Consider the following 18,161-nt stretch of genomic DNA (forward strand, 5'->3'; position numbering starts at 1 on the left):
GCATTTCTTGGCGGTGGATGGATTAGTGCTGGCTATATTTAGAATATCTCCGATCCAGCATTTGTATCCTCACGGTTAAATAGGCTCATAACATATAAAGTTATACAGCTCATTTTTCGCTTACAATTGCAATTCTAGGTCAATGTGTCCCTATATGCCTGCGAGCTGAACTAAGGGATGGCCACGTGTGGACAAACTGCGCCCGCAGCGTGGGCAGACCATTGGAGTTCATTTCTTTTTAACTCGCCCCTCGACGGCTCCACTTTGTCCTACTACGGGAGTACACACTATGCCGCTCTTATAGTGCAGAGGCAGGCAGTCTCCTCTTGTATAATTGACGTATCGTCTGTTGGTTAATGGGAAAGTAATGGTGAGATCATGCTGATGGGCAGGTAAGCTGATTTCCCTTTTTTTTTTTTTTCTTCCGTTGGGTTGAAAAAATAAAGACAGAGACATGTAAAAAAAAAAAAAAAAAAAAAAAAAAAAAAAAAAATATATATATATATATATATATATATATTAAATGAAATAATGAAAATATGTATCCTTGCCACATGACAGATCATCCAAGCGGAGTAGACATGTCTCGATTCCACCGCTCATGTGGTTTAACTTTCCAGAAGCTGAAGGAAGCCTCATCCTTGTCCCCGACGAGATACATCTTAAGGTATGATGATATATAGTGGGATATACATAAGGTGCCTATGTAGGATCTCCCCTCGGAAGGGCTTGAAATACTGAAAGTCGACTAAGCTGACTCGTTTTCTAATTGCTGATTCCCATCATCCTTTGTTTTTTTTAACCTGGTGGGCCACGCTTCAACGCCCCCACTTCGTTTCAGCCCCGGCTGGCTTTGCATAATACTCTAGACTGGCCTGGTGCATCTTGGTTCAGATCGTCTTGGCTTTGGGGCTGCCAATTCTTCCATCGTCTTTTTTCCCTCGTTCTTTTTTGACGGCTTTTCTTTTTATTCATCCCCAAGGCAGTCAGTCTCGATCGAGCTGGAGATTTGTGGGTTGTATTCTTTTCAGCATCATGCCCTGAGCGACTCTGTATTTCAGCTTTGTATAATTATCTCTTCGGCGATCGCTTGGATATACCGATACTAATAATTCCTATACCTTCTTGTGCTACACTGAGAATCGTTCTCTACTTCCCCGATCTATATACGGAGTATGTCGGGTTGATCAGGCATTCTTACATTCATATTATATTCTTATTCTTATTCTTGTCCTTATCGTTCCCACTGCTTTGTTGTCGAAGATTGCAGCTCTCCCATGGCGACAGCCCTAGTTGGGACTGCCATCGTCACCGGAGCAAATGGTTCCCTCGGGTCGGAGATAGCAATCGCCATCGCAAAGGCACAGCCATTTGTGCATTTGATGCTCCTCGCCCGCGATATCCGATCGGACAGCGTGAAGGATCTGACGTCCCGACTGCGCTTGATTGGGCCCCGGTCCGTTGAAGTGCTACGGGTCGACCTGGCTAGCTTCAACTCCGTCGTGAGCTTCGCCGAAAACACCGTCGAACGCGTACAGAGTAAAGAGATACCTCCCGTGACCGTGCTGATCAACTCCGCTGCTACCTCGTCCTACATGACGGACCAAACCACACGAGATGGATACGATCCCGTCTACCAGACCAACTGCATTGCTCCGTTCCTATTGACCGAGACCTTGCTTGAGGCTTTTCGAGCAGGCGATGGGACACCCAACGGTGGGGCGAGGGTGATCAATATCGGATGCTCCTCCATGTCCAAGGGATCTCTGGACTACTTCGAGAAACATCCCACCGCCAGCGATGCGAATCAACCCCCAGGAACCCCCATGAGTGCAAAGGACGGAGCCATTCGGTATGGGAGTAGCAAACTGATAATGAGCGCCGCAATGTACGCGCTGCGTCGGAGCTTGGTCCTGGTGAGCCTTCGCGCACCCTTAGTTATTATTCTCCCCCACACCGGAATGTATCGCTGACGAGTCCTCGGTACGAAGACCGGTAACATGTCCCTCAATATATATACCCTAGACCCAGGTGGAATGGTAGGAGAGAGCCATTTAACAAATGCCGCCCCGTTATCAGTTCGAATGGTACACCAAACCCGGTCTGGACTCGGTCCGTTCCTGCGTATGTTCTCCAAGAGCGCTGTCAATAAGACCACCGTACCCGCCAAGGTAATTGCGAAAGTCGCATTTCAGCGAGACACGGTGGAGAATTGGGGCAGGGAACGGTATTATATTTTGAACGGCGAATACGAAGCCGGATCAGTCATTCCGGTGTTGCGAGACTCGCCCCAAATGGACGAACTGCTCAAGAAGGTAATGAGACAAGTCGAGATCGGAGTCAAGGGGATGGGGTCGCCTCAATCAAGGATTTCTCGGTTGACTGCGCGGTGATGAAGCATCTTTCGGGGCCTGGAGGAAAATTAAGAATTTCAGTATTCTACATAGGGAGTTTGTGTTTTTGTTCCCGGGTTAGCATGGTCATTCTTTGGCATACTTGTGGTGTATTATTTTGGAATCTTGCATATAAACAATCAATCAACGGTATTTGACACGGAGTGAAGCCTCCCACCAATCATCGAGGAACGATTACACATAACTCGATCGTCTGAGATGTAATTAAGGGAGTTGGTAAGTCGCGGACGTGGCTGCAAACGGTAGAGGTGACGGTCATTTCCGGATTCGGTGCGTGGGAGACCGGACTCCATCGGCGAGTCGAGAACCCGTGGGCGACTTCCACTTGGCACTACATCCTGCGAGACAATCCACACAGTTCTCTCGTTTCACTCCCCCTTATTTCAGTACAGTCACTGTATCTAGCCTCTCAAGGGGATTCGCGATCCTTCAGAAGTCCGGATTTCATTTAATAACCATCTCTTATCACCTGCACCGTCGAAATTGCATTCCTAGTGGGAGCTGACTTGGTGGGAGCCGAGCCGGGGGCCGTCTCCAGGACCCTGGAACTGCAAGGTGTCTTTCTCGGGCTCGATTGACCAGCAGCATATGCTGCTATCTTCGGCGAGATGAATAGGCATAACGCCTTTGTCAATGGTTACACTGCCTACCCCCGGAAGCAAGGCAGTGCCTTTTCGATATCTCCCCACCGGTAAGCATATCAAGCATCTGTCTGTTCCGTAGCACTGGAAGAGATGGATCATATCCCTCTTGCTTGCTTCATTGAAATTTCCAAATTTCCATTCGTAAAGTTATCCTCTTACTGACTTGTCTTTTTCTCTTGCTAGCTTTCAGCCGCGCCCACAACCTGCCCTGCGACGCCGAAGACAACTCATTCACCGGCTATGTCTTCTGGGAGGTGTCTGTCTCCTACTCCTCGTCCTAATATTTCCTTCCTGGCGAGCTGCACTTCTTCCGACGTTATCCCTTGGGCTTGTCTCTGCTGGCGATGACCTACACATCCAGACAATCCGATATTACGACCTATCCAAAGTCCAGGGCTCTGCAAGCGGTTGGGAAAATGGAGAGCGTGTACTTATGTGTACTCCCCTCCGAGATGCCGCCTCTCATCTCCCTATGTTCTTTTCGCATCTTCGGAACCTCACATACCCCCACAACCTCATCGACTTGGCCTTTCTAGTATCGGACTCAAAGGATGATACCCTAAATATGTTGTCGAGCATGCTGGATGAGATTCAAAACGACCCGGATCCCAAGATGTCCTATGGCGAGATCTCGGTCATTCAGAAGGATTTCGGGCAGAAAGTGCAGCAAGACGTGGAGAGTAGACACGGATTTGCCGCCCAAGCCGACCGGAGGAAGTTGATGGCACAAGCAAGGAATTGGCTGTTGAGTGCTACCCTTCGGCCGACTCACAGCTGGGTCTATTGGAGAGACGCGGATGTCCAGACCGCACCGTCTACTATCATAGAAGATCTTATGAGACACGACAAGGATGTTATAGTGCCCAGTAAGTAGTAGCATCGCCTCTTCGGTAGTTTCCGTCTCTAACCACGTTGTATCAGACGTTTGGCGACCCCTCCCCGATTGGCTAGGTGGCGAACAACCCTACGACTTGAACTCTTGGCAAGAGTCGGAAACCGCATTGGCCCTTGCCGAAACATTGGATGAAGATGCAGTTATTGTAGAAGGATATGCTGAGTATGCAACGTGGCGGCCTCACCTGGCCTACCTTCGTGACCCATACGGAGATGGCGATATGGAAATGGAGTTAGATGGCGTTGGAGGCGTCAGCATCCTTGCGAAGGCGCGAGTTTTTCGTGCGGGGGTTCATTTTCCGGCTTTCAGTTTTGAGAAGCATGCAGAGACCGAAGGATTTGGCAAGGTATGGTTTTTACAACAATTCTGCCTCCAAATGGTCATGATGCTAATACCATACAGATGGCTAAACGTATGGGGTACTCGGTCATTGGCCTTCCGCATTACACAATCTGGCATCTATATGAGCCTAGTGTGGACGATCTTCGACACATGGAGGAGATGGAACAAGAACGGAAAGAGCGCGAACAGGAAGAAAAGGAACAGGCCAAACGTAAGGAACGCGTTCAGAATATATTCAAAGACGGTAGAACTCAATGGGAAATTGACAACGCATTTGTCCGTGACTCAATCGAAGAGGAGCAAAAGGCGCAGAAAGGCGCAGAGTCCGTTCCAAACGGAGACGCGAAACCCCCCGAAGACGTTCCTACCGCTAAGAAAGCACAAGAACAAGAGAACCCCAATGGTCAACAAGGTACGGATGCTTTGAAAAACGAAGACATCCAAAGTTCGGTAGAGGCCTCTGCAGCCAAGCCAGCAATAGGACATGTCGATACTATAGACAAGCCCGACAATGAGAAGTCAGACCATGGTACTTGACTATCTCCTCCCATTGTCTAGAGGAACACGCAAACACGAAGCTGTTCAGGACAACGGGTACAGCTATGATTGGTTCAGTTGGAGTTTTTCATCTGCCTTCTGTGCTGGTCACAGAGCAGCGGTCCACTTTTAGGGGAAAAATGTTGCGTCCAGTTAGAGGACTTGGAGCTAAACTACGGGAGTGATCGGTTGCTTTTATTGGGTATTGGTGAATTTAGATCGGGCAAAAGGAGTGGTTAGCTCCTTGGAGGCTTTATATTTATTTCTTTGTATTGATGTATTGCTAAAGACATACTAAGATTCATTTTGTTTTGATCTAGAATGGAGCCAAATATACCGGAGAGCATTAAGCAGTGGCCCGTGTTAACATGGCACGCGTACCGCGTCGAGCGCATCCACAATTAATCAAACTAAGTAGTTACCTCAATCGGATGGATTCTTCCTGCCGGCGTGTCCCCAAACCGAAGCGACCTATCGAATCATTAACGGCATTCTCATTAATTCCTATAATGTCGACCCAAGCTGCACGAAGCATTCTTTTCACACACACTTCCCCGCAACAAGGCTTCAGGCTATTAGAACTGCCCTCCGAACTGGTCAAACAGCTCTCTTCCAAAGACCCTCCCACGTACGCTTTCTCACTCCTTCTGCGTCCCTTTACCCTTCCAAGGGACTAAAGAAAGGCTAATTCAATCCCACCCGGAGAATGTCGAGAACAGGATCGAGCTAAAATCTCCGAACACGACACATTCCTCTACGACGACTACTGAGCCCGAGGTCCGCGAATACGTCAACCTCTGCACGTCGACACAAACATATCGAGTTCGACAGGTTCAATCATCGAATTCGCTACTGGTGATACGACCGAGCGATGGTGGTGTCGAACGCGGGGATATCAATGTCGTCGCCGACGTGGAGCAAGCCGAACTGAATCTCGTCGAGACCATGACATCCATCTCTAAGTGCGGATCAACGCTGGAACTGCACACGCCGCAGGAAGGATTCTCCGCTGTTCCGTTCCTGGAGAGGATTCTGAGTGTATATGACCTATTCAGCACAGTGGGCCATGGAATGGATGGAGATAATTATGATGAGGAGGGGGTAGTTGATCTAGTCCAGAGAAGGGGGATTGTACAGCGGGTTTTTGAAGATGTCCCTGTGTCGAGGGCAGAATGTGAACGGGGCTGGAGAGAGGTATGTGGATTTGTGTTGCGTCGTGGGGTGGTGGGGAGTGATGATTTAAAGGGGTGGTGCTGGCGGCCTTCAGCACGCGTGAAGGTTGATGTGTGGAGGAGGATTGTTGAGGGTTCGGTTCTACAGGGGATTGATCTAGGGAAACAGTTTCTGGTGTCGGATTTGTGGAAGTCGGTGCTTGATGATGGGGCTGAGGAGCCGTTTCCACGGCCGCTTTTTGAAGCAATTGTTAGGAGAGTTTGTGATTTGGGGGTTGAGCAAGGTGGACTGCTGACCGACGGGGATTTAAAGTGTGAGTTTCTTGCCCTTGATATGTTGGGTCTTTCTTTCTTTCTTTCTTTCTTTTTTTTTTTTTTTTGAAGTATTTTCTAATAACTGTCTAGGGGCAAGCATCGACAAGGCTAGCTGCACACGATGGGCCGGCGAGACCTACCTAGAGGCTATGGCGCCGACTTCTGCTTCTGCCATCGCCCGGAACGACTTCTTGAACGCTTGGAGAAACCATCTCCCTGAATCGTGGCATGATGATGTTGTGTTGAGTAAGCTAACGGTAAGTGGAAATGTCATGTTCTTGTTGTGCTCTTTGTGTCTTGGTATACTGTTGCCTTGTTTGTGCGTCTATTATGTAGTTGTGTAGAATTCTAATTTCCTATGCAGGAAGGCTCATATAAACATCCTGAGCCAACGACTATCTGTTTCGTCAACGAAGCCGGTCGCCAAAAAGCTAAAAACAATGTTGCAACTGATGCTAGCGCAGCCACCGCAGCCAAGAAGACCAGAAACTGGCACGAATTGTTCAAAAACCAAAAACGACAGAAGCATTAAATGATGTGTCCTCCGTGTCTTCTCTAAGTGGATATCTATGCCACCCAATTAAGCCACCAACACCATGAAACATTTGGCCATACAATGAAAGCAACACTCAGCACCAAGCATACTTCTCGTTCAAGAACCACTCCACATCTTTGTCTAGACCCTGTTTGGTGCCATTCAATTTCAAGCATGCAATACTACTCTCCTCTCGGTGGACTACCTTGGCTGCAGGATCCAAGATGGCAACTGCCTTTTCCAGTAACGGAGTCGGGTTCCAAAACTCAACTTTGGCCATGTCCCATTCGTTTGCTTCAAATTGAGCGCGTCTCAGGATTGCAGCCATGGCCCTCACTGTCGTCTCGGTCTCTTCCGGCGATGTCGGTTCATCATACACCCACCGCAGAATATACAACGTGTTTTCCTCTGGTGTTGAGCCGAAATTTCTGTTCCAGGTGCAATAAACCCGAGCGTTTTCCTCCCCAGCGCCTTTGATCTGCGGTACATCTCGATCGGTGCAGAGCCTCTCTGCGCAGTATTCCTCTCTCGCCCAGTGCCACTTGAAGTGGTCAAAGTCGGGGATTATTGCCACCTTGGCACCATGAGATTTCTGGGAAGCAGCCCGAAGAATTTCACGCTCCTTTTGAAGAATCTGGTCATTACACATATATTGTTGTACATCCTGCGCAAGCAAAGTCCTGGCCTTAGGCAAGTTAGCTCCGGGGATGTCTTGCTCATATTCTGTCCGGGAAATTGGAGAAATTTCGAAGTGGGATGACGGAAATGGCCTCCAGCCAAACCGAGCGTAGAATTTCTTCCCAATATCAGAGTACAACACGCTCAGCTGTGATCTGTCGGCGGCCTTATTGTCTTGCCACTTGTCCAATAGTATGCTCAGTTCCTGTATCATTCTCTTTGCATATCCTTTGCCTCTAAATTCAGGCCGACAGTAAACACTGCCGACACCATGGCAGGCGACATCGTCCACCTGCCCGTCGCGCGCTAGCATGGCTTTCTTTTTGTATGTCTCGCAGGAACTCAAAATGGTTCTCTGCCCTGCCGGTTCCTGACGGTCGACCAGAATCCAGCTGGTCAATCCATCTTTGTTTAATTGCTGCCGGTGTAGGTGTTCCTCACGTCCAATATATGTGTCAACGTCGAATCGGCCTTTCCAGACTGCACTGTTCAACTTAATGGTTTCAATTCGTTCCTCTCGCGAAGCCGGCACGAGAATGAGATCTGAGGAATCACCCGGTGGGAGGATAGTCGCATCAGGGTAAGAAGCAATCATGATTTGTATAGGGTTGGGAAACCCAATGCTGCCAATTGTCTGCCTAAAGCAACGTGATAGCCTGTCAATGGATGTGATGACAGCTTGACTCTTCGACACGAAGGTGGTGATAGCTTAGTGAAATGAGACAACAACAGAGAGTGCGAGGTGGTAGAATAGGTATATATAGAATCAATCGATGATATCTATAATCACAAGACGGCCGTCGGCGGAATCGGGGGCAAGCGTAATAATGGATCGCTGAGTGGATGCATGTTCCGCAGGGGCGGTTTCTATTTGTCACAGACTCCGATCACAAGCGATGGAAAGCGATAAGATGATGGTAGGTCCTGATGCCACTTGACTCTCTTGGGGTTGTACCTGCCGTTAGGGGCTGATGTCTGGCCTTCGTGACGTAGAGACCAATGCGGGGAGTGTAAGACAAGTTGTCCTATTCGACCGTCGTCGAACTGAGGTCCAGAGGAAACCGGCGCACTAATCCAATGGCTCCCCCGGGTCCAACCAGCAGGCGGTATCCATACTTTCTCGTACTACCTTCCTGGTTGATGTGATCACGTGGGACCGGACGTGATCAGGTCATCAGAAGCAGTTTAGCGCGTCTCTTGGCTGATTGATCAATGCACTTCCTTCGAGGAGTATATTTTGACTGTTGAGCTGGTATCCTACTCCTTGCCTTGAGAGGCTGGGGTGGAATATTCATCTGAAAGGGACGAGTGATTCTGTAGACCCAGAGGTTAGCTCCAGCTATAGACTATGGAAGAGTATAACAGTAGTACGATACTAGTCTCTCATTGTGAACCAGTTTTTCGAGAACCACCAGTGATGTTCATGCGAAAGTTTGCAACTCACTTCAGGAGAAGACTTATGCAATGGATCTATGCCTGTTTGGCCTGTCCATTTCTAATCATGAGCTATATGAAGAGCTAAGAAGTCATTTTCATTTGTTGATTGACGATGCGGTTCTATCTAGTCATGCACCATAGGTGACTAACGTTTTGATTTAGTTAATTAGCCCCCTGCGGGAAGACACGAGTGATACGTACATAAGACTGATACTATTGCATTAAACCTGGCTGAGGATGATCAGTCTAGAAACAATGAATGAATGCTCAATTATTAGTAGGAGAGATCACTGGTTGACAACGGCGCCTACCTACTAAGCGCTTTTCCCGAATGGGAAGGCTATTCTCTTTCAGGGGATCTGAAGTCACCTGAAAACAGTAGGTAGGCAATACTTTGACAGTACAACACCCCAGTACAGACTGTTTGTGTTCTTTTCTGCAACGGAAACTTCCTTCACTCCCTCTTCTATTAATATGAAGATTTTGTCAAAAACCTGTATCCATCAGGATAGCGAAAGTCCTTTGAGTGACTGCAGCGTGGAAAGGCTCTACTAAACGCGATAGTGGTGGGGTCAAGCAGGTTGCTTGATAGTTCTCTTAGAATTCACCTTTCCAAAATCAGAGACCAACTATCGATACTTCATCTATCTATTTTCATATTTCCGACGCCTACTTTCTATACTGATTGATAAGTTCCTCGTTAGGGTTTCATTTTGACAGCAATAATACCATGATTCCGTTGGTTTCATCATAATGAAGCCATAATAACCTTGTCTGGGTCCTCTAACTCACTTGCCTTTCTTCGAAAACTATACTCCGTACTACTTATTTACTTTCCTTGTTCTTCGCAATCTTCCCTGCCTACCGCACCATACACAGATACAAAATTCTGTCTCTCCCAAACCCCACCCTCTCTTCCCTAACATCATCTACACAAGCCATTAAGAAAGGTTCTGTTCGTTACCTTAGCTGAGAAAAAATGACCCAAGATTTCTTGGATATGGGTGCCGAATCCCCATGGACTAAGAGAAATGGTAATGTTGGAGCGCCTCTGGATGTGAAACTACCGCTTGGTGAGATTGATTCTCTACGCTGGGGACTCGATGGGCAGAAAGGTGACATGGGTAGCAATGAAGATATCTCTCATTTGCCTTTTCCGAGGCCCATGAAGAAACGAAAGACCCACGGTCCCGATCATACAGTGGGAACAGCAGTTTTAATTGACAAGTCTCTTCCCCCCTAGACCCTATTCCCCACACAACGTTGTCACAGCCAGCAACAGATCCTGCGAATTCAGCCATCCATATATGCACCGCTGACGACGAACTGATATCTGGAATAGTGGAAATCTTCCCAGATATTAGTCACCAATATGTGAAAGACATAATTACTCCTCATCGGCTCGTGGGATCGACTGAAGGTAACTTTGGGGGCGACAGGGCTTTGACGGTGAAGCAGGACGTTCTTGATTATATTCTGACAAAGGGGCATTATCCCAAACAAGAAAGGGAGAAAAAGAGCCTAGGAAATATGGACGAGGACGAGCAAAATTGGGACCCTGCTATGACAGATGCGAAGGACAGTTTGTATTATCGGAATGCGTGAGTCTTCTATATCTATCATTCTCAAGTAACACAGTTAAATGCTGACTGTTATTTATATAAAGACGCAAATTATTATCACAGGAGTTCCCGTGGGTTCCCATTAATCATATTCGCCAAGCTGTGTCCCAGAAGAAAGCTCTATACCCTGCTTATATTACCATATTCGCTCAAGAGAACTTAAGTGCGGAATCGGAGGCCAAGTTCACGAGATTAAGACGGCCAAGGAAATGTAATGAAGCAAGACATCAGATGTTTGGTAACTTGCAGCAAGAACTAGAAGCTGCACAAAAGAAGGTGAAAAAGGATCTCGGTGGGTAACATTGTCAACAAATTCTAATAATCTAAGTACGTGGTTTTCTGACGATTAGCTATTCAACTATAGCTGCTTTCCACAAGCGAAGAGAAGAAGAGGAGATGGAAAGACTGAACGAGGAGGAATGTCATCACACGGGTACCATTACTGAGTGTAGCTGCTGCTATCTCGATGTCCCGCTGAATAGAGCCATACCTTGCGATGGTGTGAACGCACATTTCTTCTGCTTTATTTGTATTCGTAAATTGGCAGAGACGCAAATCGGGCTCATGAAGCACCAACTACACTGCTTTGATACCAGCGGCTGTCAGGAACAATTTCCCCGCTCCCAACTGGAACAGGCATTGGGGTCGACGATCATGAAAAAACTTGATGCTATACAGCAAGAAGACGATATTCAACAAGCATGTCTAGAAGGATTAGAATCCTGTCCCTTTTGTGACTTCAAGGCAATTTGTCCTCCGGTGGAAGAGGACCGCGAATTTCGTTGTGTCAATCCTTCGTGTGAAGTGGCCAGTTGTCGTTTATGCAAACAAGAAAGCCATATCCCAAAAACCTGTAATGAGGCTCAGAGGGAAAGGGGTCTGCCGGCACGCCTTGCGGTTGAAGAAGCAATGAGTGAAGCCTTGATCCGAACCTGCCCCAACTGCAAAGTGAAGATCATTAAAGAATTTGGGTGCAACAGGATGTCCTGTTCCAAGTGCAAGCGCAGTATGTGCTATCTATGCCAAAAGGATATAACAAATACACTATACAGTCACTTTGAGAAACCTCCTACATTCTGCTCTGTGCATGACACTACAGGGCACCGCTCTCAGCAAGAGGTTGAGCAAGCCCAGGAGACGGCTATTAAGGCAGCTCTTTCAGAAAATCCGCAGTTGTCTGAGAAGGATTTACTAGTACATGACTTCAAAAAGGGTAAAGCTCCGGCTTCAGCTAACAGACAACGGCCGTTGCCTGTTTACGCTTGGCATCAATACATCCCTACTGGCCACTTTCAAGATTTCCGCATTCAACCCGCACCGCAGCAAAATATACGAATACAAGAATTTCCCACATATGGGCTACCCGTCCCACCGCCATTTCACGCTGAGCCAGTGACACGGGCTCCTCCTGTGATGCAGCCTGACTTTGCTGCTCTCAATCCTTTTACCTACTTACTGGATGGGACGCCTATTGCACATGACCGTGGCATGGATTATGTAGTCCCAAGGCTAAATCCAACGGACCACCCTAACTCTGACCCAAACCTTCGTGCTGCTATAGCTCCAGGTTCACAGCTGGGCTCGTTATATCTTGGACAAAACGAACTTCTACGTGCTCCCATTACGGGAAATCCAAGGGCACCGCCACTTGGTCCAATCAACAGCTCATCTACATGGCCACGGTCAAATTACCAACCTCCAATGTAAGGCAATTGTGTAATCCCCGGTTAGCCTGGTTAAAATGCCAATTGGCATACATTATTCCTTATTCTTTGAGCACTCATCATTAGCGTCCCAATACCATTGACCTGGAATTTATCATGAACTACTTCAAAGATATACAAGGGTCCCTTGCCGTCACATTCATTATATAATACTAGTCATACCCCATTTTGATGCCATATTTTTTGTTTGTTAATCCCGACGGTCACTTCATTTTGTCGATCTGCTGTGCTTTACCCTTGTCGGCCACCGAGCAATTCTAAGTATTGGCATGGGCCATCCATCATCATTCATCCCAAACTACTACATCTTCGTGTTGCTTTCATTGTTTTTCATGCACTTCCCCCTTTCTCTCTTGATAGTTTTCCCCCCAGCCTCTACGATCTAAGCCAATAGTGAAAAATGAATTGGTTAGTTTTAATATCGATAAAATGCTAGAGATCCGATATTTACCATGTTACTTGCTATGTCCCACCTCTATACGAGCTATTTGATTTATAAGAATACTAGGTAAGTATATACAAGTTCCTACTATTCGTAACTACCCATAAACTCAAGCATAAATACAAATAAGAAACGGGGAAGAAACAAAGAAAGATCTGCCTATAGAGCTACGTAGTCTAGATTCAGAAAAACCACTGCCATCACTCATGACATAAGGAAAGAATAGGTAAGGTAGAGGGAAAAAAGATGGCAAGCAAAAAGATGGTAGCAAAAAACAGCACCAACTCAATCATCAAATACTGGCATAATATCATCGCAGCGCAGTTTCAAGTCCAAAGAGCACCAACACCGACAGGTGCATACTTTCTAGTCGCTCTCTTCCCACCCGGTAGCATTCACAGATCTCCGGTAATACAACCCTTGATCAATTCAACGTCATATGCATTTTGTATTTTTCCGCGCCGGTGCCACAATTCGTGTCGGTGTCTTCCTGGAATTGCTGATCTGCTAAAAGAGTAAGGAGTCCTGCATTCCGTTATCAGATGTGTTCAACGGAAGGGTATATGGACATCCAGCACGTATGTATAACCTGGAACGCTTTTTAAATTTGAGTTGGACAGGATGAGACTGAAAATGCGAAAGTGTCAGAAACTGAAAGAAAGACAAAAACAAGAAAAGAAGCAACCGTGGGACAAAACAAACAGTGAAATGAAATGCCAAACTAGAATGATGAAGGGGATCGTATTATCAATTACGGACAGGACTCGAAAGCAATCTCCACTAACAATGGGGCAGCGACTAGGTTTTGGCGACACTTTGGGACCTAGATGCTGATTGAATTTTCTAGGATCACGTGGGGAGAGAGCTCAACATAGGAGATGAGAAATACAGTAGGAAGTAGTATGAAAGCGGAGGCAGTCCGAGGAGAAAGAAAATGATGAGTCAATAGATGGCAGGAAGAGTGGGAGAGAAAAAGGTGAAGAAGATTTATAATGGAGAATTTGGAAATTTTCAAAAGAAAGGAACGTGACAAGGAAAATGCGGTGAAATGGCAAAGCACGATAAAGAAAAAAGATATGAACCAAATCTATGTAATGCCATGCGAGTCCCAATCGTCCGCTCCCCATTTTAAACATATGCGCCGCTCACTCGGACGACAATTCCCAATTCCCTCATCCATCATGTATGTTCGATCATTGGTGACGCTAAAACAAGGAATGAGATAAACGGGAGAAAAGATGGTGGCAAAAGGAGTAGGAAATCATGGCTGAGTGGAAAAGACGAGGCGACTAAGAGCTAGACAAACAGAGAAAAAGTAATCCATGAGGGAAGAGGAGTCAAAAGATAAAGAAATAGAGGCCTGGGAGTGCATTCAAGGCGGATGTTCGGAATCCACCGGTTCGTTAAACTTCTGCCGTGCTTCCTCCACCCATAGCTCTAGACGAAGCTCTCCGGCTTCTACACGGCGTACAGGCACTGTTTTTGCTCGACCGTTCGACGCTTTCGGGGGCGGCTGTTGGGGCTCCCCATTCCTTAGTTTAGAAACAGAATATGGGGCGGTACATGACCTTAGATGAACTTTGTCTGGTTCGGCCACTATCCAAGTCTGCTCTTCTGTTGTAGTTCCCGCGGGGGGTAAAGCATCCTCCCGAACTTCGATACAGACGGTGAAACTGAACTCATCGTCCCGAGGTAAAGGAGTCAATCGCGCACAAGCAGAGGCCAATCTAGCGAGACAGGCGCGGAATTGGGCTTCGAGATCGACTGTTGGAGGAGCGGAACCCCGTTCCAATACAGGGACACCTGGTTTGGATGAATCTTCCTTTCTATCTTCAAATGTAGTATTGACCTCTCCACTGGGAACACGGGGAAACCCCGACAGGTCAAAGGCATATCGCTCCAGGGGCTGGTTTGTGCGGAGAGATGAAATGATGATACTGACTGCGGTGATTGTGCCTTTCAAAATCTCCGTCCCGACTGCAATTGATGCATCGTTGATGTAGTCACACACCTTCGGGTGACGGGATTGCCGAACAGGATAATTATAGGCTCGGACGGGCAGGAACGTTGCTCGTGGGTAAACTGAACGAAGGAACAGGATCTGGTGTATCGAAACGGTGAGGAAATTGGTGAAAGATGCTGCCAACGCGGACTGGTTGTTGGGAATCGATTTGGGCGCGGTGACCGGAGCGGAAAAGGTTGTCATGGTGGTGGTAGCGGAGTTGACGGTGGTACTCTCACTGGCAATTGGCATTGCCGTCGAAGGCTCTGGTGTCGTCGTTTCCAGTGTAAAGATGATGTTTACAGGATTTCGGAGAATCTGAGTGCTGTTCCACCCTGAGCCTAATCATCGCTCTGCCTTTTTGAGACGATGGGTCAACAACTGTTGTCCTTGTCACACATGGGAAATGACGACTCTCTTTTCTCTTCTGCTATATTCTGCGACGACCAGAGGAAAGAAGGGAAGGGTGAATAAATGGGGTTGTATAGAGGGTTTTTTTTTTTCTTCACGTGGGTAAAAGTTGACAAAAGGACGAAAAGATTGACTCAAAATGAATTTTGAAAATAATAACAGTGATAATCAGATAAAATAGAAGGAGAGCACAGAAACAAAAAAAAAAAAAGGTATAAACAGAAGGGGGAAAGAGAATAGCTAAGTAGGTAAAAAAAAAAGACACAGATATCAAATATCGACAACAATAAAGCGAGTAATGAAGCAACAGAACAGGTTCGCTTGCACGTGCCAAGTCAACAGAGGACAAATCTGGGAGAGAGAGGGGACCAACACCAAGTGAGGAGTCAATGAGGTGTGGCAAGCAAATGTGAGTGTTTGAAGGAAAATGAGGGAAGGGACTCAAGCAAAAGAGAGTGAGAGCAAATGAGGAAAGGAGGGGAAAGGTGCAAAGTAATTTAAGGACTTAGGATGGCACATACGTTGGGTGGACGAGACGAAGCAAGTAAACCTCAAAGCATGGATGGAATCGTTGAGATCGTAATCAGGCTGATCCGCTAGGAAAATATGTAGATATAGTTCGATGGTAGATCCGGGATGATGACGATAGAGAGGCGATGGTTGATTTTTTTTTTTGTATTGACCTTGTTTTGGACGTTCTCTTTTAGTCGTATTTCTTTTTTTTTTTTGGCTCCCCTCTCCCTCGGAGGTTTTTGTTCCTGGAACCTTCCCTCTTATCTCGTCTTAAAATAAAAATAAAAATAAAATAAAATAAAAAGAGTAATAAATTCTTCTCCAGGGACTTTAAAAAAACAAATAAACTATATTCCTTTTATTCCCTTTCCGAACTGGAAAAGAGAGTGAGAGGTGGTATCGCAGCCGGGCAGACAACAGGAAAACCAACCCTTTTTGGCGGGTGGGAAGGGAGAGGTGGGCTGCTGTTATGTACTGCCGCTTGCTGGAAGTTGGCTACGGGAGAAAGAGTCGACCAGTAAAGACCACTCAAGTCCCCAGGCAAAAGAGAAGGAAAGAAAAAGGGAGCGAGATGAACACGCACACAAAAAGCACAACAGAAGAGAGTGAAGAGAGGCACACACACACACACAACCGTCGGAGGGGAAGGCTTGTCTTCTTGTTGGGCGACGAGTCGTGGGGAAACTAGAAAGACGCCCAAGTCACGATGGGAAGCTGTCACGTGGTTGCGTCATGGGTGTGGATGCGCTGCAGAAATCAAGTATAAAAAGAAAACAACCACTGTAAAGCAAATAGTAATTACTATTACAACACGTACATACGAAGTACTCTGTATGTAGGTAAAACACACGGTGTAAGGGACTGAAAGAAGGAAAGAAAATATTTCTTTCATACACTACTAATCGCCGCCAGGTTTCATTCGAGTAATCATGCAGTCTCTTGAAAGGGACAAAAAAGCCTACCACTTCATTTGGCATGAGGAATGCCTGCAAGAACTGTAATTAATTTGGTATCATTGTGTAATCTGGACCAGGTAGGTATATATACAATACCCTACGTACTTACCACTGACTGTGTCAAGATTCGCGTTTAGTTAACCCTACAGGATATTTTCCTTCTCCACCAGCTTACCTATCTGCCTGCAAGTAGTGGGTGGGATGAGATGCTCGCATTTACATGGCCGATCATCTCATCTATGTTATGGTAGAAGCGAAACATGGCCCGACACGTATGTAGGCATGGTAGTTGTCCATGCCATTGTCATTATAGTGGTAATAATCATCAGAATCATTGATTAGGAAGATTAAAGGACTAGGAATAGAGAATCAAACGCCCAACAACATCAGCATTACATCATCTAGTCTTCCCTAACTAGTTAAGTACAGTATTACTGTATTACTAGCCTTCAGCCTTAATTTCACTGTTGCTTCCCTGCTGGTTCATCCTCCTTGCATACTGTGGCTTAACTACTGCCTAGTGAAGTTATACTGCTTATTAATACTTAGAATACCTAAGTTAGTTATACAGCAATGCCTCCAGCTTGTAGCTCTAAGTGAAATTTTCTTCTATCACTCTGTCTTTTATTATATACGAACCCTTTAGTATGACGACAATAGATAATAAGGAATTGACTGGTATCTAGATACCTAGAAGGTAGATATCCTGTATTGTACATACCTATGTCCATACATCCATACATTCGTGGATCTAACCATGTATAGTGTGGTACCTGGCGCTCCGCACCTCTTGGTATGCGCTAATAGTGGGGCCCTTCTTTTTTTGTGTGTACGCCTTTGGCTGTCACCCCTCCATTAGATAAAAGTTGCTCTTTATCAACCCCACTAGAGCCTATGATCAACCTCTGGTGAATTTTGTATTGGCTGCAGTTCAATCTGTATATGTCGAACAATTACGTCAGACCTAATACAAAGAGGTATAGTCGGGGTTAATATCATCCTGCAATTCACAAAAGTACAATGCATAATAATGGCTTCTGAAAGATTCCCTACATAGGCGTTGGTTTGAATTTCGTTGCTGTATCTAATATCGGATCTCGGCTGCATCTTTTTCATCCACCCTAGATCAATGCTCTGGGAGATAATCAGACGGGTATCTTGAAGAATAAAAAAGGGTCCGTGGGTAGGCGAAACCATGGTTTCTCGAGAGAATTTCTTCGGTAGCATTTGACGAGTACCATACCTTACCCGAAGTACCCTCTTTCAAAGCATGGTATGTAATATTAATACATACAGGCTCGTCTTCTAGTAGGCAACCCAGCTCACCGCTTCCCTCTTTCTACTCCCCATCTACTGCCCCTCCTTACGACGCGCGAAATCGCGGTCACGTCAACCAACTACTAACCAATTGACCACCTTCGTTTTGGTGTCATTGACCGTGATCCTTTAAGATTAGGGATTATACGGGCCCCTTCTCCTCAGCTGCTAATTGAATGTGCACTTGAGATTCAAGGTCTACGTC

General features: G+C 46.3%; 6 protein-coding genes across 6 annotated transcripts; 4 read left to right on the forward strand and 2 right to left on the reverse strand.

Moving 5' to 3' along the window:
* Positions 1 to 1,277: 1,277 nt before the first annotated feature.
* ATNIH1004_004134 (glycosyltransferase family protein) lies at positions 1,278 to 2,393 on the forward strand (the record flags this gene model as incomplete). The annotated part of the gene is made up of 2 exons (XM_033568806.1): positions 1,278 to 1,916; positions 1,992 to 2,393. 2 exons carry the CDS (start codon positions 1,278 to 1,280, stop codon positions 2,391 to 2,393), a joined length of 1,041 nt encoding a protein of 346 aa, XP_033427612.1.
* Positions 2,394 to 3,530: 1,137 nt separating this feature from the next.
* ANP1 (ANP1/MMN9/VAN1 family protein) lies at positions 3,531 to 4,832 on the forward strand (the record flags this gene model as incomplete). Its single annotated transcript, XM_033568807.1, has 3 exons — positions 3,531 to 3,924; positions 3,980 to 4,299; positions 4,356 to 4,832. The coding sequence occupies 3 exons, from the start codon at positions 3,531 to 3,533 to the stop codon at positions 4,830 to 4,832; spliced, it is 1,191 nt and encodes a 396-aa protein (XP_033427613.1).
* Positions 4,833 to 5,341: 509 nt separating this feature from the next.
* Positions 5,342 to 6,851, forward strand: ATNIH1004_004136 (putative sister chromatid cohesion protein Dcc1; the record flags this gene model as incomplete). The annotated part of the gene is made up of 5 exons (XM_033568808.1): positions 5,342 to 5,460; positions 5,552 to 6,026; positions 6,153 to 6,318; positions 6,410 to 6,576; positions 6,684 to 6,851. 5 exons carry the CDS (start codon positions 5,342 to 5,344, stop codon positions 6,849 to 6,851), a joined length of 1,095 nt encoding a protein of 364 aa, XP_033427614.1.
* Positions 6,852 to 6,948: 97 nt separating this feature from the next.
* On the reverse strand, positions 6,949 to 8,127 carry ATNIH1004_004137 (uncharacterized protein; the record flags this gene model as incomplete). Its single annotated transcript, XM_033568809.1, has 1 exon — positions 6,949 to 8,127. One exon carries the CDS (start codon positions 8,125 to 8,127, stop codon positions 6,949 to 6,951), a length of 1,179 nt encoding a protein of 392 aa, XP_033427615.1.
* Positions 8,128 to 9,948: 1,821 nt separating this feature from the next.
* On the forward strand, positions 9,949 to 12,298 carry ATNIH1004_004138 (E3 ubiquitin-protein ligase; the record flags this gene model as incomplete). The annotated part of the gene is made up of 5 exons (XM_033568810.1): positions 9,949 to 10,084; positions 10,312 to 10,570; positions 10,636 to 10,883; positions 10,956 to 11,597; positions 11,691 to 12,298. 5 exons carry the CDS (start codon positions 9,949 to 9,951, stop codon positions 12,296 to 12,298), a joined length of 1,893 nt encoding a protein of 630 aa, XP_033427616.1.
* Positions 12,299 to 14,129: 1,831 nt separating this feature from the next.
* ATNIH1004_004139 (putative mitotic spindle checkpoint protein (Mad2B)) lies at positions 14,130 to 15,011 on the reverse strand (the record flags this gene model as incomplete). Its single annotated transcript, XM_033568811.1, has 1 exon — positions 14,130 to 15,011. One exon carries the CDS (start codon positions 15,009 to 15,011, stop codon positions 14,130 to 14,132), a length of 882 nt encoding a protein of 293 aa, XP_033427617.1.
* Between the last annotated feature and the right edge of the window lie 3,150 nt (positions 15,012 to 18,161).

This window comes from Aspergillus tanneri (genome assembly GCF_003426965.1).
Source record: "Aspergillus tanneri strain NIH1004 chromosome Unknown AapTan_3_pilon_pilon_pilon, whole genome shotgun sequence".
Classification (NCBI taxonomy): domain Eukaryota; kingdom Fungi; phylum Ascomycota; class Eurotiomycetes; order Eurotiales; family Aspergillaceae; genus Aspergillus; species Aspergillus tanneri.